Here is a 20,279-nt window from a genome sequence, read left to right as displayed (position 1 = left end):
TGAGCCAGAGGACTCTTCTTGTCAGTTTGCATTATCCACAAATACCAGCCCGAGTAGTTATCCTTTAGATGCTTTTACATTGGTTTTATTCCATGTAAGTGCCACCAGCTCCTGGTGCTCTGGTCTTGTCCGGCTGCTGGGGTGGGGTTTCTAGATTGATGCTGGTGCTAGGAAGATCCACTGAGCTTTACGGATTCATTAAGTTTACCTTGGGATTGCCGTCAGCTGCACACAACCTGCACATCAGGAGCCACCAGTGTTAGCATGGCAGAAAATGTGATTGGCAAAGTTAGCACAGGCCAGTGATTGAACCAGGGAATGTCTTAGTCTTTTTTAGCTAAAAGGAGAAGGTCCATTTAATGACCTTTCATATTGGACTTTTTCAAGTTGGATTACAGGAGCCATTAATGCTGTGATAGATTGTTTCTGCAGATCGGCGGCAGTTTGACCTTTTGTCTACAAGTCTGCTGCTATTCTACAGAAGCCAGAAATAGGACCATCAATGCTGGAAGCTGATTCCTGAAATTGGCCTTAAAGGGCAACCAATATAAAAGCAGTTTTACTCACTGTCCCATTGGAGGAGCGTGTTTGCATGTTTTTAGTGTGTTCTGAAATTCAAAGAAAATTAGATTTTTTCAATTGACAATAGTGATCTTGTATTTTCCATTATTTCCTTTCCTCTTTCATTGGCTGCTCTTATATTGGGGGTTTATAGACCTTCCACTGTGGTAACGGGACTGGAGTTAGCATCATAACTAGTAGGAGCTGGCTTATGAATGCTTTAGTTTAACGGCGACAAAAGAAAAGCAGATAATCACGAGCAGCATTGTTCAGGAATGCAGGGGTAGTGTGCATTGTAAACCTTTCTTGCTGCACCACTGATCTTCAAGTTACATCTAATACCGCCATTTAACACATTTGCTTCCTTGTCATTTTAGGTGTGGACAGTTCAGAGATTAGCAGTGTCAGGATTTCACACTTTTAATTGTAATGGTACTTTTGGGATTCTTACACCTTATTGATTGTTTTGAAACCAACACAAAGCCTGTGAAATGGTCAATGCTTTGTAGATCAGATCTATGAAGAAATGCCTGAGGCACAGGTGACACTTTCCCTGGTGCCTGCACCATTTAAAATTGGCACCTGATCTTTATAAGTAACATGCATGATCAGCACAAACTTATGTATGTGCATCATACCAGGACCATTAACTCTGCAGGTCAAGGGGAAGAAAATTCAAAGGAGGTGTCGAAGAAAATGGTAACTTCAAATTCCCTATCAACATGGCAACCCTTTGAGGAAGAGGCTGTCCCAACTAGGGCACTGTGATGACATCAGTTACAGAATGTGAACTCCATAGGGTGGCTCCATAGCCAAGGTTGGGTGTTCTGACTTCAAATCGATTTAAGTGCCACTGGAATTATCTGGTCCCACATACATGCTGCTGGCTGGGAAACCAAATAATATCTACTTCCCTCATTCTAACTTATAAGGCTACATATTACCTAGGATTACATAGGATATACAGCACAGAAACGGGCCTTTCGGCCCAGCAAGTCCATGCCGGATTTTATGCTCCACTTGAACCTCCTCCAGTCTGTCCTCATCTAACTTTATTAGCATAATCCTCTATTCCCCTCTCCCTCATATGCTTGTCTAGCCTCCCCTTAAATGCATCTATACTATTCACTTCAACCACTCCCGAAAGTTCCATATATTTGCCACTCTTTGGGTAAAGAAGCTTCTTCTGAATTCCCTATTGGGTTTCTTGGTGACTATTGTATATTGATGGCTTCTAGTTATGCTCCTCCCCACAAGTGGAAACATTCTCTCTCTATCCACTCTATCAAAACCTCTCATAATTTTAAAGACCCCTGTTGGGTCACCCCTCAACCTTTTCTCAAGAGAAAAGAGACTCGGCCTGTTCACCCTTTCCTGATAGGTATACCCTTGCATTTCTGGTATAATCCTTGTAAATCTTCTCTGCACCCTCTCGCGTGCCTCTCTATCCTTTTTATAAAACGGTGATCAGAACTGTACGCAGTACTACAAGTGTGGTCTAACCAGGGTTCGATACAGGTTTAGCATAACTTCCCTAATTTTCAATTCTATACATCTAGAAATAAACCTTAGTGCTTGGTTTGCTTTTTTTTATAGCCTTGCTAACCTGTGTCGCAACTTTGTGATTTGTGTACTCCGAGATCCCTTTGTTTCTCTACCCCACCCAGACTCACGTCTTCCAAGTAATCTATTCTTCCTACCAAAACGTAATACCTCACATTTATCTTTGTTGAACTTTATTTGCCAATTATATGCCCATTCTGTAAGTTTATTAATGTCCTCCGGTAATTTGTTGCAGTTCTCCTCAGTATTGACTATTGCCTCCAATTTGGTCTCATGCACAAATCTAGAAATTGTGTTTCTGATTCCAAAGTCTAAATTGCTAATATAAATTGTGAACAACAGTGGTCCCAGCACTGATCCTTGTGGAACACCACTACCCACCTTCTGTGAATAGCTACCTTTTACCCCTATTCTCTGCTTTCTGTCTTGAAGCCAGCTAGCTAGGAGAGCCAATATAGATTTGTTAAAGGCAAATTGTGTTTAACTAACTTGATTGCATTTTTTAATGAGGTAACCGGTTTGATGGGGGCAATGCGGTTGATGTGGTGTACATGGACTTCCAAAAGGCACTTGATAAAATGCCAGCAAAGAAGTCCATAGAATAAAAGGAACAGTGTCAGCATGGATACGAAACTGGCTAAATGACAGGAAACAGAGAAATTGTGAAGTGATACATTTTGGTAGGAAGAATGAGGAAAGTCAATTTAAACTAAAAGGTACAATTTTATAAAGGGGGTGCAGGTACAGAGAGACCTGGGAGTATGTGTGCACAAAAATTATTGAAGGTGGCAGGACAGGTTGAGAATACGGTTTAAAAAAGCATATGGGATCCTGGGCTTTATAAATAGAGGCATAGAGTACAAAAGCAAGGAAGTTATGATGAATCTTTATAAAACACTGCTTTGGTCACAACGGGAATTGTGTCCAATTCTGGGCACCACACTGTAGGAAGGATGTGGAGGCCTTAGAGAGGGTGTAGAAAAGATTTAGAAGAATGGTTCCAGTGTTGAGGGACTTCAGTTATGTGGATAGACTGGCGAAGCTGGGGTTGTTCTCCTTAGAGCAGAGAAGATTGAAAGGAGATTTAATAGAGGTGTTCAAAATCATGAGGGGTCTGGACAGAGTAGATAGAGAGAAACTGTTCCCATTGGCGGAAGGGTCGAGAACCAGAGGCCACAGATTTAAGGTGATTGGCAAAAGAACCAAAGGCAACATGAGGAAATTTACGCAGTGAGTGGTCTGGAATCCACTGCCTGAAACGGTGGTGGAGGCAGATTCAATTGTGGCTTTCAAAAGGGAATTAGATAAGTACCTGAAGGAAAAAGATTTGCAGGGCTACAGAGAAAGGGCGGGGGAGTGGAACTAGCTGAAATGTTCTTGCAGAGAGCCAGCACAGGCTCAACAGGCCGAATGGCCGCCTACTGTGCTGTAATCATTCTATGATTCTGGAGTCCGCTTCTCTAGCCAGTGCTGACTTGACTCGGTTGGTAGCACTCACCACCTGAGTTGTGAATTTTTTGATTTAAACTCACCAATGCAAATTTCTAGACTGACACTTCAGTGCAGTACTGAGGGAGAACTGCTTTGTTGGAGATGCCGTCTTTTGGAAGAAACATTACACTGAGGCCCTATTTGCCGGCTTAGCTGGACATAAGAGATCCTATAACAGTATTCAAACAAGAGTCAGAAGTTTTCCTGGTGTCCCAGCCAACTTCATTCATTGACAAATACCACCAAAAAGCTTGCCTGTTCATTCATTCTTTGGTCTTGAGGCCTTGCTTTGCTCGTATTGGTTGCTGCATTTGCCTGCAGAGCAGTGACTGCACTTCAAAGTCCATTGGTTACAAAGCTCCTTAAGACGTGTTGAGATATATATGTGAACTCATTACCACAGGGAGTGGTTGAAACGAATAGTATAGATGCATTTAAAGGGAGGCTAGACAAGCATAAGAGAGAGAAGGGAATAGAGGGTTTATGTTGATAGATTTGGATGAGGAAAGACAGGAGGAGGCTCAAGTGTAGCATAAATGCTGGCATAGACTGGTTGGGCTGAGTGGCCTGTTTCTGTGCCGTGTATCCTAAGTAATCCTATGAAATGCACATCTGTTCCTTATTTAACCACTAGTCCCTAATACAGATACTCAGTTAATATTGATGGTCAAGTTCAGGTACTCTTTTACCTTTGCACGAAGGGTAGTTTGCATGTCAAAGAAATATAGCATACAATTGTGAAATGTGTTATTTCCACACAAACATACTAACATTCAGTGCAAATGAGGAATAATTTCATCCACGTATATATTGGCTGGTAACATATTAATATAGCTGGGAGCTATACAACTATGCAATGACTCCACAAAGCATTTAATAATTAAACAAAGCTATAAATGAAGCAAACTACGTCAAGTTAGTGAAATGAATCTCCATGCTTGCAATTATGTCTGTTTATATCACTTCAGTGGTTTCTTAAGGGCCTGCAGCTCTTGTTTTTCATTTTAGTTGGTTTATGATGAAAAGCTGACTAAATCTTTGTTTTCCATTCCTGCTGACTCTTAGGGTTAACCTGTCTCGTCACAGACCAAAGTACAAAAGTGAAACCAAGTTCACTATAATCCTAGAGGGAGGCTTCCTAAAAATCGCAGCAGTGTGACAAAGTGTAATTACAATTAACAGGAAAATGCCTAATTACAGCACCAAATTTTATCAGCCATCATCTCTCTTTATTGCAAGTGTTTGGAATCCGTGAACTACAGCAGGCAGTTGTAATGAAGTGCTGTACTTGTCAGACGTTTAGTGAAGCACAAAATGAACGAGAAGTTGCAGATTTATTGTGGTTTTTAAATATTCCTCTGTCTATTCTGCAAGAAGATAAATGTGATCTTCATTTGCCCTTAGAGATGCAATGTTGCCATCATTTAAAAAAAAATCAGTATGTTGCGGATGGAGGCAGAAAGGTTTTACGGCCATTTGATTTTTTTCCACCTCCTTTTAAATGGTGAATTCTGCTAACTGTTTTGAGAGAGAAGGTATCAGAGGTAGTTGTAAATCTAGGATACTTCAAGAAGCTTGTTGAGCTCCATCAAACTGTCAAATAGGAATCCATTAACATTTGTTGTTTAATCCAAAATAAGATGTTAAATCTTTTGAACTTTTTTTTCCCTGAAAGGAATACCAATGGCAAAAGATTTTTAAACTTTTTTCAAATCTGAACCTTGTTTTGTTCCTAATTAAAGAAGCCTGATGGCTGCTTCTGAACCTAGATCAGTTTAGTTCACTGGCATAAATTGTGAATGGTTGCCTTAATGTAAATTGCAAGTGTTTCTGTAATCAACCAATTGCTTCTTTATTTTGAATTTCTTGTTAAATGGCCCCTAGAAACTTGTTCCTGTGGTTTGGATTTTTGCAAAACCAAATGTATATTCTATTTTTTTGGGTCATGGGATCCTGTGGTACTCCACAATTGTATAATGTGATTTTATTTTGTACATTATAGGATAATGTTGGATATAATTTTATCTGATAACCTCACTTCAAAGGAATTAATAGGTTGAAAGAAGGCGTTTGTTTCCATTTTAGTACCATTTGAGTTCTTATATGTGGTGACATGGAATACTCCATTTCATTCCTGCATGACAGTTGCACCACATACATCATATATCATTTCAAAACTTTATGGGAATGAAAATGGGCACAATTTCCCATTCGGAAACAAAACTTTTTTCTGACAAGGATCAGAGCACTCGTATTTGCATGTGGAGTTGGTCATTCAAAGAGTAATGGACCTTTTTATAAAGAGTGTTTTGTTAAATTTATTTTACCTTGTTCTTTGTAGTATTTGCATGTTTTTACTTAATATTTCCAATGAATTGTGAATATATGTTCTTTTAGCCTGTAAAATCTGAATTGAGTTCAATGTGTGTGGGACTGTGTTTAATCAAGTAAAAACAAATTATTGCAAATTGGACAGTTGCTAACCATCAGTCGATAAAATCCTGAAAGGGCACATTACTGAAAAGGTACAGTTTCCAGACCTTTGGGTATAAGGACCAGTTACAGGAATTCCTGTTGAGGTTTTGAGAAAACAAACAGTTCTAATATAGTTCTGTTTAAATTTAAACAAATTACAATGGGTAATTGATCTCCTTCATTTTGATATTTCCATTCTCAAGTCCTTGTATGTTTGGCCTGGTATCTGCAGCAGATATGGCGGGCACACAGCTTATTCCCAAGTAACCGCCGGTGTCTCCTGAAGCCAATCTCAGGAGGCACCAGAGACCCTACCTCTAATTTTCGCTCTACCTGCCCCGACTGACACCTCTGCTTGACATGTCTCTGCTCAGTGTCAATGTCATCCGATCTGAACTGAGTGGACCACCAAAACAGATTAACCAGTCATTTATCTCTATTGCTGTTTATGGATGGCTACTGTTTTTCGTTCCGTAACAGTGGCTACACTACACTTCAAAAGTGCTTTTTATATGCAAATACAAATTTATATCTCATCACAGGCTCACCAAAACCACTATTTCAGGTGTGGAGAGTTTTGTTTATTATGAATTAAAATGCAGGGGAAAGCTCACTTCTCTATCCTAATAAAAAGCATAAGTCCAAATCTCACAAGGACAAATTCCAAGAAATAGAATTATTTTCGATGGTAATCCTTTTGAAATTTGAGCATTTGCTCTTTATTGGGATAGAGCTAAGCAAGCTTTAGACTGCATTTATTTAATTCTACACCTGACATAGGACTGCTTCAGTATTGGCAAAACTTCACATATTTCTTCTGTGTGTGGAACTCTCCCATGCATCATTGTTGTTTTGTAAACTGCTCTGACAGGATTTTGAACACATAGTTAAATACCACTTTCCCTGAGAATGCAATAATTTGTTGGAAAGTCCTTACTTGCCAGTTGGTACCTCAGTTCAGCTGTTCAATAGTTCAGGTGTTTTCAGCAACTACCTACTTTGAGACAAATATTCTCGATATGATGGTCTTTGGTTGCACACTACAAAAGAACACCACAACATGAGAGGCAAAAAATGAACAAGTATTCAACTCCCCAATACTGCAGCATTTATAGAAATAAAACTAGATCCTGGGGAAGCATTATTTATCCCCACAGATACTCAAGGCCAAGACCATTGTAGACCCTTATTCAGGAGCATTTTGTCTTTGATCTGCCTTTTGTGAATTCTTTTGTCCCTTGCGGGAAGAGATGGGAATGTTGTACTACAAGGAGGTCTTGGAAGTATAGTTTACCTTATCAGTTAAGTAGTTACACCATCAATACTATTTGAGATGGGATTATTCTTGGCTTTACTTTCAATTTAACATTACTTTTGGAGAAATAACCAAAGTGGAGTTAGAATGTAGCTGCATTAGCTGGAGTGACCTACATTTATTTTACATATGAATAGCAGCATAGATCTTTTTTTAAAAAAACCCAGCTGCTCCATTAATCTCCTCTCCAGTGTTATCTAAATACCCTATGTATTGAAAATATGTCCGTGCGGTTATATGAATCCAGTTTACCTTGAAATCCAGAACAGAGAAACCTGAACTGGTTAGGAAACTAGGTAGTCCAGGAGCATTCCTGGAAATTCAAAGGTGATGGGATCTCGACAGTAGCATGTTTGACAATTCTACCTGTGTGGGAAAAAAATTCCCCAAAAGACAGCTTTTCACAACAAATGAGGGCACCCTGATGGTACTTTCATTGAACCATTTTCTCCACAGCTCTAACCATAGCATTTTACATTGAGTTCCTATCAAAAAGGGACCGACGGTAACATTCTACAAGAAACTGATGAAACTAACCAGTGAAGGAAGGGAAGAAATATTTCATGGGTGCATTGATATCTGCAAGGCGCTGAACAGGAAAGTGCAATAAATTTCGCCTGGAAATGTTATGAACATTATAAACACTTGGAAAGTAATAAACCTGTCCAAATGTTGAGGTAGAAGCATGAGTTACAGAGCTGTTACTTTTGTTGTACAAGTATTATTGGGCACAGGGTTACTGGAGCCAGACTTGCCCATTGTTAACAGGCTCCACTTTACAGTGAGGCTTTGAACACAACTATGCATTTGTTTTGAAGAATGTGATCCCCACAGTGAACGGCCCACTTTACTAACCGCACACACAGTAACCTACATTACCTCCAAAGGCATTAATGGTGCTTGATTGACACCAGTAAGTAGTCGGTCCAGTTTCTATTTGCCTTGCGATGTTGTGATATCAAGCTAAGCTTCAGCTTTTGAGTTGTTTTATCTTTGGCTTTTACAATTGAATTAACGCAGTGGGAGCAAGGTTATCCCTTCCAAGGTTTTCAGTGCTTAAAATCAAAAAGTCAACAGAAATGAAAAAAGTTCCTTGCAACAAACTATTTTATCTGGTGCATAATCCTTTTCACTTGTAAACTCCATTACACAGTTTTACTAGAAAGATATCAAGATCAGAACCCCTTGGTTGGTTAAACCTGCACTGAGGCAAATTTTAGCATCCTCACTGGCTGCGCAGGAAATTGAGCATTTAATCTGGGATGTTTCTTGGCCCGTACAGCTCGGTAGCTGCACAATTCCATTACCCAGTTAGCTATTGGTGGAATGGAGTATCATTCTTAAATTAAAAGGGCCAAGCTTGCTAGCTTAATTTTCAGAGTAAACCAGAAAGAACCCGAAGACCTGCATCCCAAGATCTTGAGTCATGTCCAAACCTGATATCAGTCAAGATAACATTGAATTGTGAATGTCAGAGCCCTCTATTAGCAGGCTTAACGCATGGGTTGACTAACAACTAAGGACAGCTGAGCCGCTTTGTTGAAAGATTGGTTTTGAAATTTGGTTCAGGCTGGGAAAGGGCTGGAGACACATAGAGTATGATCTGGGATGCGTGTCATACTAGATTAAAATTTCTACATTTTCCAAGAGTAAATGGGCCAAAACCCGAGAGCTTCAGCACTCCCAAGTTTCAGATAGAGAAGCCAACGTAACAGCTGCTGGGGTTTTATCAGGCTCGCAACACAGCATATGCACTCTTTCAAATTTAGATGAAAGATAAGTCAATGCTGCCCAGGTGCATGCTGCATGTAGAGTAATCTCTGATGCTTCTTTTGTGCATTTTCCTGTATCACTGTCATTTTGTTCCATTTAAAAAAAAATGCATCTGCTCATTTTTCTGCAACCTGATGCAATGGGAACAATTTTTTTTAAAAAGAGAGTGAGGCAAGTAGAAAACAAAGCAGCACTTATCTGTATATTAATACAGATAGTTAATCTGTTTGACATTTCTACATATCTTGGAACTATGCCACTTCTGCTCATGTAAGCAGAAATGAAGTGTGGATTGCAGCTTCCTCTATCATTAACCCCAGATGTCCAGAATGCTCTCTGCACCAATAACTTGTCAGTTTTCTGAAACACAGTTTTTTGTTGTGCTGTCCCAGCAAAATAATATTTGGCGCAGCTCAATTCTAAACATTCCCTGGAATTATTTTTACACTATCTGTTACACCAATCCGAGGTTAAGCATCACCCGTCTCTCCTATAAATGGCTGAGAAATTGCGAGAGCAATGCATCTTGTGGAGAGTGCTGTGAATTTGATTTGAATTTACCTCACCCTTCAGATTGTATTATTTTTACACCGTAAATTGTTGGAAATGTGAATTGATAACAGCGCAACAATGTCAACGGGGCATCTGAGATCTCGTGAATGTCTGGTCCAATGTTCTATCTCCTTACCGAATGTGAGGATATAGAAAGAAACCGAGCAGGAAATAGGGTGAAATCAGTCAAATTAGATACAGAAATAGAGAGGGAAAAAGAAGAAAACAGGGACAGAAAGGAAAAGTAAAAGAAAAAATTACAACATTTTAAAATTTAAAAATCCTTTAAGAACAATTTACTACTTGCAGGAGTGAGAACACCATAATTTAATTTATTCCCTTTCTTGTCCTCCAAAGCTGAGTTTCATGTTAGGACCATAAATCATGCCATTAAGAGGGTCATTCTAACATGAAACACCAGCCCTAAATGTACACAGCAAGATTCATTCGTGTTTATGGCATAAATCCAGCAATGTCATGGCACTCATGGGAAATTGATGGCGAGCTCCTGTTTTTTCATGGCTAACTGTGGAGTAGTGCAAATCGTCCCGCAATTTGTGGCAATTCGCAACTAATGGTATGTCTCTTCCTCGCCAGAAATTGCTGAGTTTTTTTATGCACGAATAATGGCGACGGCATGAACTCGCCATTATTTTTCCAGCAATTTCTGGGCCAACTCTTCTTGTAACATAGAAAATACCTCCCCTGTTATCGCGCTAAGTCCACGAACTTCGTCAGCACTAATCTTAGGAAGTACATTTTCTCTCTTTGTCTCTTCTACTCCAAGTCTCTGCAAACTGTGTTTCTGCCCAGCTAGAGAAGTAGCCAAAAGTTGACCTCTGACCTTCCAGTTCCCCATGTCTGGGCTTGGCCATGTTGAGCTGCCATTCAAGCATGCTACTGCCCAATTAGATGTGGGTCCCCTGGCAGCTACCAACCCCATCAGCACCTCTCTCAAAGAAATGAAGCCACTGCAACATATTAGGTGGGAATGCCGTAAGAATGTCTTGACATACCCCATTGCCTCAAGTTGACGTGGTATGCAAGAAACACCGTTTTGGGCAGAAGTTTCATCTGGATCTAATTTGAGTTCCAAAAAGCATGTGTATTGTGTGCATTTGACCCCTTATCAGCTGCATTTTAACTTAACAGCATCATAATAGAAATCAATCCAAAAGTCGTCCCAGGCCAATTCCAAAAAGTTATAGATGTTCATCTGCTGCAGAGTGAGAGTGAACATTAGTCCCCAATTTGAAAAATCAAATACTAATACATGAATTCTGATTATTTCAGAAGAGAACAATGCTGACATAGGGAGGAGCTAGCTCAGAGGTGTAATGGAACTCTAAATCTGCAGAGCTACTTATCTAAGTAATTAAGATCAGCACAGACCCGGAGTTAAACAGACTTTTTATTTTATGTAACACAAAAACAGAAACTGCTGGAAACACTCAGCAGATCAGGCAGCATCTGTGGAGAGAGTAAGAAACGGAGTTACCGTTTCAGGTCAATAACCTGTCGACAGAATGTCATCGGCCTGAAATGTTAACTCTGTTTCTCTCTCTCCACAGATGCTGCCTGATCTGAGTATTTCCACCAGTTTCTGCTTTTATTTAAAATTTCCAGAATCCGCAGTATTTTGCTTTTGTATTAGACTTTCCGTTTGAGTTAGTTTTGTTCATTTATACCGTAACCACCAATCTGAGACCTGTATCTGTTGGCTTGGTTCCAGTCAGGCAGCACCCCATTTATCCTGTTTGACTGGAACTGTAATTTTCATGCACACTCTCAGACCTTTGCTAACAGCTCAAAGCAATTGCCAAGCTCCTCATCCATCTAACATGTAAAGGTTTAGAAAGCACACTTGGGATGCAACATTTAGCACACTTAAGGACCCTCTCGAATGCTCTCTAATGAAGCTGGACTCCATACAGTTTCAAACCTCAAGTGGAGTGAGACTACCGGTTGAGCGTCCGAAATCCGGAGTTCCGCAATTCGGAATGTTCCGGAATCCGGACATCAGGCCGATCTGAGGCGGGGTCGTCCGGAAACTGGAAAATGTTCTGAAATCTGGACGACCACGTCTTGGTGGCTCGACCCTCGCCCCGGCTCTTGGTGGCCCAACCTCGCCCCAGTCCGACCGCACCCCGACCCGACCGCGCCCCGGCCTGACCTCACCCCAGCCCGACCTCGCCCCCTTACCTCGCCCTCACCCCAGCCGGACCTTGTCCCCTTACCTCACCCAACCCGACCTCACCTCCCTACCTCACCACAGCCTGATCTCGCCCTCTGACCTCGCCCCAGCCCGACCTCGCCTCCTTTCCTCACCTCGCTCCGGCCTCACCTCACCCCGGCCTGATCTAGGCCGCACGATACCCCCCCTGACCCCATTTACTTCGGCCCAGGCAAAGACGTTCCGAAATCCGGAAATACATGGAATCCGGAACAGCCTCAGTCCAGATTTCGGATGTCGCACTGTATCTCCTTTCAGGGGTCCTGTGACACTTCTCTCCAGAGTCACATTGGACCCTGACTCTGGATTTACACAGCATTATTTGGGTAGTTGAGAAGTGGAAATTGCTTTATAGCGATACAAACTTTGCAGTATAAGTGGGCCCTTAAACCACTTACTCTGCTGGGCTCAGTTTTCCAGTGACATTAGTACTGCTGATTTGAGCAGAAATTCAAGTTCTATTTCTGTTGTCTCTTTTGAATTGTGTTAATGGTAACCGTGCCCTCTCTGGCTGATTTTAAAAGATATTCTGAAGGCAAGCCTCCTACTCAATTATAACCTGTTTGCTCACCTGCATAAGTTGATTTGCTGTGAAGCAATATATCTTTGAAGAAAGCTGATGAAGCAGTAGAATTATTTTTGAAATACAAAAGATTGAGATTGGATGGCTGAGGTGCACCCAGCCCCTCACTGGATAGGTGCCTATGCTTCTTGGTGGCGCCAGTCTCAAATTCACGTGCAGATCACAATACACTTTTTTGGAATGCATTTATGATCGTCTATTACTCAGCATACCTTTCCAATGCTGTCTTCAAATCGGTAACACAACAGTATTTAAGTGGCTTACACTTGTTTGGGGCCAAATATTTTCTGTCATGAATGGAGAATACTACTTGTTTCTTGTATTTGTAACTGGGGCTTGAGATTGAAGAATATGCTGCAATCTAGGAATTATTTGACTGCATAGCCAATAATGGATTCTTTCTATCTTCTTTTCCAGGTGTAATAACCGTACCCAATGCGCAGTTGTAGCCGGACCTGACGTGTTTCCAGATCCTTGCCCAGGAACCTACAAGTATCTGGAAGTTCAGTATGAATGTGTTCCTTACAGTAAGTGTGCTCCTGTGTTTGGCACGTTCTCTAATTGAACGTTCTGCTTTGTCTTTTTCCAAAAATATTACCACATATTGTTGTTTAGAGTTGTATACTTTCCTTGGAACATATTTGAAATATAATATAGTGCTGTAGCACTATATGTCGCACAGTGCAATGACAATGCAGATTTAGGCACCTGCCTTTTGTAAATTGGCTTCTCAACTTTGCTGCCATTTTTCATAAAGTTTAAAAACATTGTAAAGGAGGGAGGCGTGCCCTTCAAGTACACATCTGCATTCTGGTGATGTGCACTTCTGATTTTTTTAACTGGTCCAAATGACCTGTTTTTCCCTTGCATCTCCGCATAAAGGATATTTAGTGACATTTGAGAACTCTGCAGCAGTGCCTCATTTACTGGGCAGTACAACTCTGCAAAGGATTAAAAAACTTAATACAATGAGCTTGCTGCACTGTACTCCGAGCCACTACACCATTCTGTTTTTTTAAAAAAGTGTGCACTTGTTAACCAATCTAATCAGGATTCTCATATTCTGAGATACCATTTAAAAAAAAAATCAATTTATTCTGCAGTGCTAATCATTGCATTAGAATTTACTATATGGATGAGTTAGCCTGGAGACCAGCCATTGAATAAAAAGTGTTACTTGTTGTCTTGGACAAATTGAAACTAAATGTATCAGGAAAGTAATGATGAATAATGTGCTAAGTTTTTTCTCAGCCAGTATAAATACTTGTCTGTTTCATTCATCTGTAAATTGGCTTTCCCAGCAACTGAAATATCTCCTTGTTTCATTCTATCGCTATGAGTTGCAGCTTCCCAATAATCGTTGTCCGATTTGGACATCTCTGCTGTTTGTTTGTGTGTGTGTATGTATATTTATTTTTGAGAAATCAATTGTGATTTGATGCAATGATGATTCGATCTGCCACCTCCTGTTGTGATGGCTGACTAAAGCCAGGTTCCTGACATGATTGCTAACAGCACATGCTGAACAGGAATCCTGATGTACAAGTGGAAGATGTGACAGTAATTACTTTAAGATGGCTCCATAAATGATTAATACTACTTCTAAAAAAAAATACCTGTTTGATCAATTTATAGTGACCTTGGGAAATTAGTTTTATATCCATAAAATAGAACACGTACATATTCTGAGATCTTTAATGAATATTTATTGCACTGTGAAGGACAGTAGTGGTTTAACAATATGAGGTAGAGTGACCTAGTTAACCAGTAGATTGTGACTTCAAGGAGCAGGGGGTATTTGAATAATAATTTATGTGGTTTGCAAAGAAGAACAGAACAGGATGTAATGTGTCTGAGGATGTGTTAGAACATTGCTATGTGATGTACCTAGGGCGAGAAGGATTATCAAGCTGTTGCATGCCTGTCCCAATTTTTCTGTTGGATTTCATGCCCATGGACTGAGTCCTCCCTCCCTTTCCCTTCAAGGAGACCTGCAGTCACTTTAGGCGACTTCTGCCAAGAATTCCTCTCTGACCCCTCATAGACTATCCGGCAAGCCCTGAGAGGCCTCAAATCCATTTGATATATTCTGGAATAATTCAGCTTATTTTCCATGTGATGTGATCATCTCGTTTTACAAAAATCCATTTAACACCTTCTTAAAAGGATGGTTGAGTCATTCTTCAATACTACCTCTTGAACCCTTTCCCACAGGTCAACTGCCCTTTAAGAAAATGTACAACCACAGATACTGACTTCCACCTTCATCTCCTGCTTTCTCAATATGTGGGGGACCCCTAGTTCTAGCCTACCCCATCACCTAAAACAATCTGTCGACTTGCATTTCCTCAACACCTGCAATAATTTAACTACCTGAATCGGATTCCATGCAAGGCTACATCTTGCTTTGTATTGATATTTTTAAAAACTCAATAGTAAGATGCCGCCGCAACCAGAAATCATTTTAAGAAATGTGGCCTCGACTGCCAACAGCATCTCCATTTGAAGCAATTTTTACAAGAATATTGCAATGAATGAAGAGAATTAATGAATAACTTATCATCCACTTGGTAGTTGCTCTTCCCAGTTTTGAAACTGAGCCATAGAGAGCTGGATGATCACAGGTTCAGTCTCTGCTATAGTAGCTGATCTTAATAACTGTAGGGGTGCTACAATTTGCATCAATAGCCCTGGACTAAAGTGGGGGAAAACAACCCAAGGTTTCTGCTCCAGCTATCCAGTGACCCCTGCTGGGAAGTCAGTATGTGTAGATATTGGATTAGGAGAAGCCTGTCTGATGTGCCCTCTCCCTTACGGACAAGCACCATCTTGATGCTCACTGAAAAAAATAATAATGTAAAATAAATGATATAGACTTAGGAGTTTAGGGAACAATATTGAAATTTGCTGATGGGACCAGATTTTGGGATGGTGATATGATATTGCGATGAGGACTATAAAAGACTGCAGGTGGACATAGATAGGTTTGAAAGATGACAGACTGGTAGCAATTGCAGATCCATGTAGAGGAACGTAAAGTAATACATTTTTAAGCTAAGAATAGTGGCATCACCAGCACCACAAGAACTGCAGCAGTTTATAAAAGTGGCAAACTACCAGTAGCTTCAGGCAGCTAGGGATGGGCAATAAATATCACCTTACAGTTTCACCTACACTTTTGAACAATAAAATGGAAAGGAAATACACTGTAAATTGTTAGATTTTAATTGGAATAGAGGAGTAGAAGGACCTTGATGTGCAAATACAAAGTGTCAGGGCAAGTAGATAAGACTGTAAAAAAGGCAAAGAAAATTCTTGGTTTTGGATCCAGAGACATAGATAACACAAACAAAGAAGTAATGTTGAACTTGGCTGCATTTGGCATATTGTTTTTGACGCATCATTTTAGGAAGGACATAAAACCAATGGAAAAGGTGCACATGGATTGACTCTGATGTTAGGAGGGATGAGAGGTTAAAGTTGTGAAGAAAATCTTGAGAAGTTGTATTTTTTTTCTCTGGAGCTGAGAACGGTGAAGAGTAACTATTGATAAAGGCCCTCGAGATTATGAAGGGTTATAACAGTAAATAGTGATGAATTGTTTTCACTCGTTGATAAGATGGTATCAAAAGGGCACAAATAGAGTAAGTATTAAAGGGGAGATTAAAAAAAAGTCTTGACACGGTGGCTCGAATGTTGAATTCTCTGCCACAAACAATTGTTGAAGCAGAATAGATAGGTACTTAAAAAAAAAATGAATTCGGTATTTGCTTGAAACAGAGAAGCATTGAAGGTTATCAGGAGCAAGCAGGAGAGTCATACAGAAATACACTGGTGCAGACGCGATGGGTTTAATGGTCTGTTGCTGTGCTGTGTACAATTCCATGATTCTATGAATGGCCACAGAGTGATTTATTGGATAACTGCCATGCTTAATCAGTGTGGGAAGATGGGAAAATAGGGGTTGGGGAGAGTAAAATTTTAAATCCAGATTTTAAAAAAAATCTGGTTAACCCCACACACAGTGTAATGCTGCTGTTGGAACCATACCTGGCATATTCTAGGAAGGTTTGTGATGACGACAGGCATTAATAAACTATGTGTTGCACTCTAATCAAACCCATAATGACATCATATGGGAGCAACTAATTATTGTTTTAAGTACTAATTATTTTTCTGCAACTTGATATTCAGCAAAATGAAAGCACTGACTATGTAGACTAATACATTTGGAAGAAGCTGAGGCCTTGTGTGTGGTCTAAGATGTAAATTTCTTTATAGGTGTGTCTTAAAGAAAGGCGAGGGTTGGTTCTTATAGAAACATAGAAAATAGGTGCAGGAGTAGGCCATTCGGCGTTTTGAGCCTGCACCACCATTCAATAAAATCATGGCTGATCATTCACCTCAGTACTCCTTTCCTGCTTTCTCTTCATACCCCTTGATACCTTTAGCAGTAAGGGCCATATCTAACTCCCTCTTGAATATATCCAACGAACTGGACTCAACAACTTTCTGTGGTAGAGAATTCCATAGGTTCACAATTCTCTGGGTGAAAAAGTTTCTCCTCATCTCAGTCCTAGATGGCTTACCCCTTATCCTTAAACTGTGACCCCTTGTTCTGGACTTCCCCAACTTCAGGAACATTCTTCCTGCATCTAACCTGTCCAATCCCGTCAGAATTTTATATGCTTCTGTGAGATCCCCCTCATTCTTCTAAATTCCACTGAATATAAGCCTAGTCGATCCAATCTTTCTTCATATGTCAGTCCTGCCATCCCGGGAATCAGTCTGCTGAACCTTCGCTGCACTCCCTCAATAGCAAGAACATCCTTCCTCAGATTAGGAGACCAAAACTGAACACAATATTCCAGGTGAGGCTTCACTAAGGCCCTGTACAACTGCAGTAAGACCTCCCTGCTCCTATACTCAAATCCTCTCACTATGAAGGCCAACATGCCATTTGCTTTCTTTACTGCCTGCCGTACCTGCATGCCTACTTTCAATTACTGATTTCCATGATACCCAGGTCTCGTTGCACCTCCCCTTTTACTAATCTGCCACCATTCACATAATCTGCCTTCCTTTTTTTGCCACCAAAATGGATAATCTTACATTTATCCACATTATACTGCATCTGCTATGCATTCGCTCACTCACCTAACCTGTCCAAGTCAAGCTGCAGCCTCTTAGCATCCTCCTCACAGCTCACACCGCCACCCAGCTTAGTGTCATCTGCAAACCTGGAGAGATTACATTCAATTCCTTCGTCTAAATCATTAATGTATATTGTAAATAGCTGGGGTCCCAGCACTGAACCTTGAGGTACCCCATTAGTCACTGACTGCCATTCCTACTCTTTGCTTCCTGTCTGCCAACCAGTTCTCTATCCACGTCAATACATTATCCCTAATACCATGTGCTTTAATTTTGCACACTAATCTCTTGTGTTGGACCTTGTCAAAAGTCTTTTGAAAGTCCAAATACACCACATCCACTGGTTCTCCCTTATCCACTCTACTAGTTATATCCTCAAAAGATTCTAGAAGATTTGTCAAGCATGATTTCCCTTTCATAAATCCATGCTGACTTGGACCGATCCATCACTGCTTTCCAAATGTGCTGCTGTTACATCTTTAATAATTGATTCCAGCATTTTCCTCACTACCGATGTCGGGCTAACTGATCTATAATTCCCTGTTTTCTCTCCCTCCTTTTTTAAAAAGTGGGGTTACATTAGCTACCCTCCAATCCATAGGAACTGATCCAGAGTCCATGCAATGTTGGAAAATGACCACCAACGCATCTACTATTTCTAAGGCCACTTCCTTAAGTACTACTAGTAACTAGTACATTTGGATGCTTTTCCATTCATCATTCCCTGACCCTCTGCCTCGACCTTCCCTGGACTAGCTCTGCGAGCTTCAAAGTGACCCATTGCATGTGTCTATTCAAGCTGTCATTGACCTGCGTCAGCCCAAAGATTTCAAGGTGTAAATATGCAGCAGCAAAGACCACAGCAGAGGTGGATTGACTCAATTATGATTTTACATTTCATATGTCAGCAATATCTATTCCTTTTAATTTCTCCAACTGTACAATTGGCAGAAGCATAATCAACATAGATTGGCATGCAAGCAACCAGCTTGTGATGCTGCAGCGACAGCTCTCCCTTTCACTGCAGGCTCCTGATCTATACAGGAAAGTATTGTTCAGAAGTTTTGTACATTGCACTGATCCAATATTGTTACGCACGCAGGTATAATCATGTAGTGCGCTAACAGAAAATTGTTTTCCCACTTGTTGACTTATTAAGCAACACTCAAAGGCTAACCTAAAAATTTGCTTGTACTACCCTTCAAGCACATGTTGCGGTAATGATGGCAACTTATAAAGGTGCAGTTAAGGCAGGTAAGAGAGTGGGCAGAGAAGGAGATACAGAAATGAGCAACTCGCCAAGTTTTGCTTCACACAGCAGTATTGGTGCACCTGAGTCTCACTGTGCTAGGTATGTTGCATACACGCCAATCTAGAAAACTAACATAAGCTGGTCAATAACTTTAAAAAGGCAAGCTGACACAGACCTCTAAAAAGCTAGCACCTGAAGAATGGCTCTGATTACAAGCTTATGACGGAGTTACACAACCTTTGTAACTTAAGCAATAGGTACACAACATGAAAGCCTGAAGGAACAAACCAAATGTTCAAGGTATAAAATTAATTGTACGGTGTTAGAATGAGCTCAGGGACATGCTGCTCTGGAAAATTTTTGATTCATTTTTGCATTCAAAATGATGCATTCTGGTTATGTTCTAAGCACTTTTGTACTTCACAATGAATAAATATTTAATCTAAAATAACAAATATTCAGCAAACAAATCAGATCATCAGATACTCAAAGGTTACTTCAACAATCACTCTCCTACATCCAAGCACCTCCTCCTGCCCCAGTTCAGCAAAGAGACAGATCTCATGGACATGGTACCCCAACCAACACCACCCTTTCAGAGACATTATCTACTCTTCCAACCCTCCCACTTCATACTGGTAATGCTCTTCTCCTTCCTTCATTGAATAAATATTTTTTCCCTTTCCCCTTGATCTGGCAAACCAGTTTAATCTGATTGAAATATTTCACCCCCCCCACCCCCCCACACACACACATACACACACACATCTAGTCTCTCCCTACTTTTCCTTAGTTAATGCTGGCATTATTTTTCTTCCCCCACCCCAAAGCACTGCTCTGATCTTCTGCCCTCTTCCCTCTCTCATTACCATCCATTCCCTCTTCATTGCCAAGCTCTTTGTTTAATTTCTTTCATTGGCATCTATTCATGCCCACTGCCATGCATTCCCTCCCTTGAGTGTCATCTCCGATTGCCATCCATTCTCTCCCTCCACATACCTACTTGACTGGAGCTGCTAACAGCTAATTGGTTAGGACTCCCCTCTGCTCAGTGCCAGATTGTAATAGCAGTGATCGCAGTCACTCTGTACAATATTGGGATGTACTATTCTCGCTTCATTGTAAAGGGTTTGTTCAGGGACATAAGGTTTTTGCAGCAGTCTTGTGCACTGGGTTTTGAGTGGCAGTTCATATATCTGAGGAGCCAACCATGCGATTGGTATCACCCAAAGGTACAAGAAAAACCCATGATTCCCTTAAGATATGTGTGTTATGGGCACTCTGGGAACTGTGCACTTAAATGCATAATTCCTAGTTAATAATCACA

The 20,279-nt window shown here is 40.6% G+C and overlaps 1 protein-coding gene across 1 annotated transcript in view; it reads left to right on the top strand.

The window, feature by feature from the left end:
• Positions 1–20,279, top strand: part of LOC139268349 (adhesion G protein-coupled receptor L3-like) — a 484,368-nt gene that overhangs the window by 180,979 nt on the left and 283,110 nt on the right. The window contains exon 3 of the mRNA XM_070886428.1: positions 12,964–13,073. Coding sequence (XP_070742529.1) covers positions 12,964–13,073 — 110 coding nt within the window. The remainder of the gene's footprint in view (positions 1–12,963; positions 13,074–20,279) is intronic.

Source organism: Pristiophorus japonicus, chromosome 1, assembly GCF_044704955.1.
Source record: "Pristiophorus japonicus isolate sPriJap1 chromosome 1, sPriJap1.hap1, whole genome shotgun sequence".
Taxonomy (NCBI): Eukaryota; Metazoa; Chordata; class Chondrichthyes; family Pristiophoridae; genus Pristiophorus; species Pristiophorus japonicus.
Note: the sequence above shows the minus strand (reverse complement) of the source record. Positions and strands in the feature narration are given on the sequence as shown.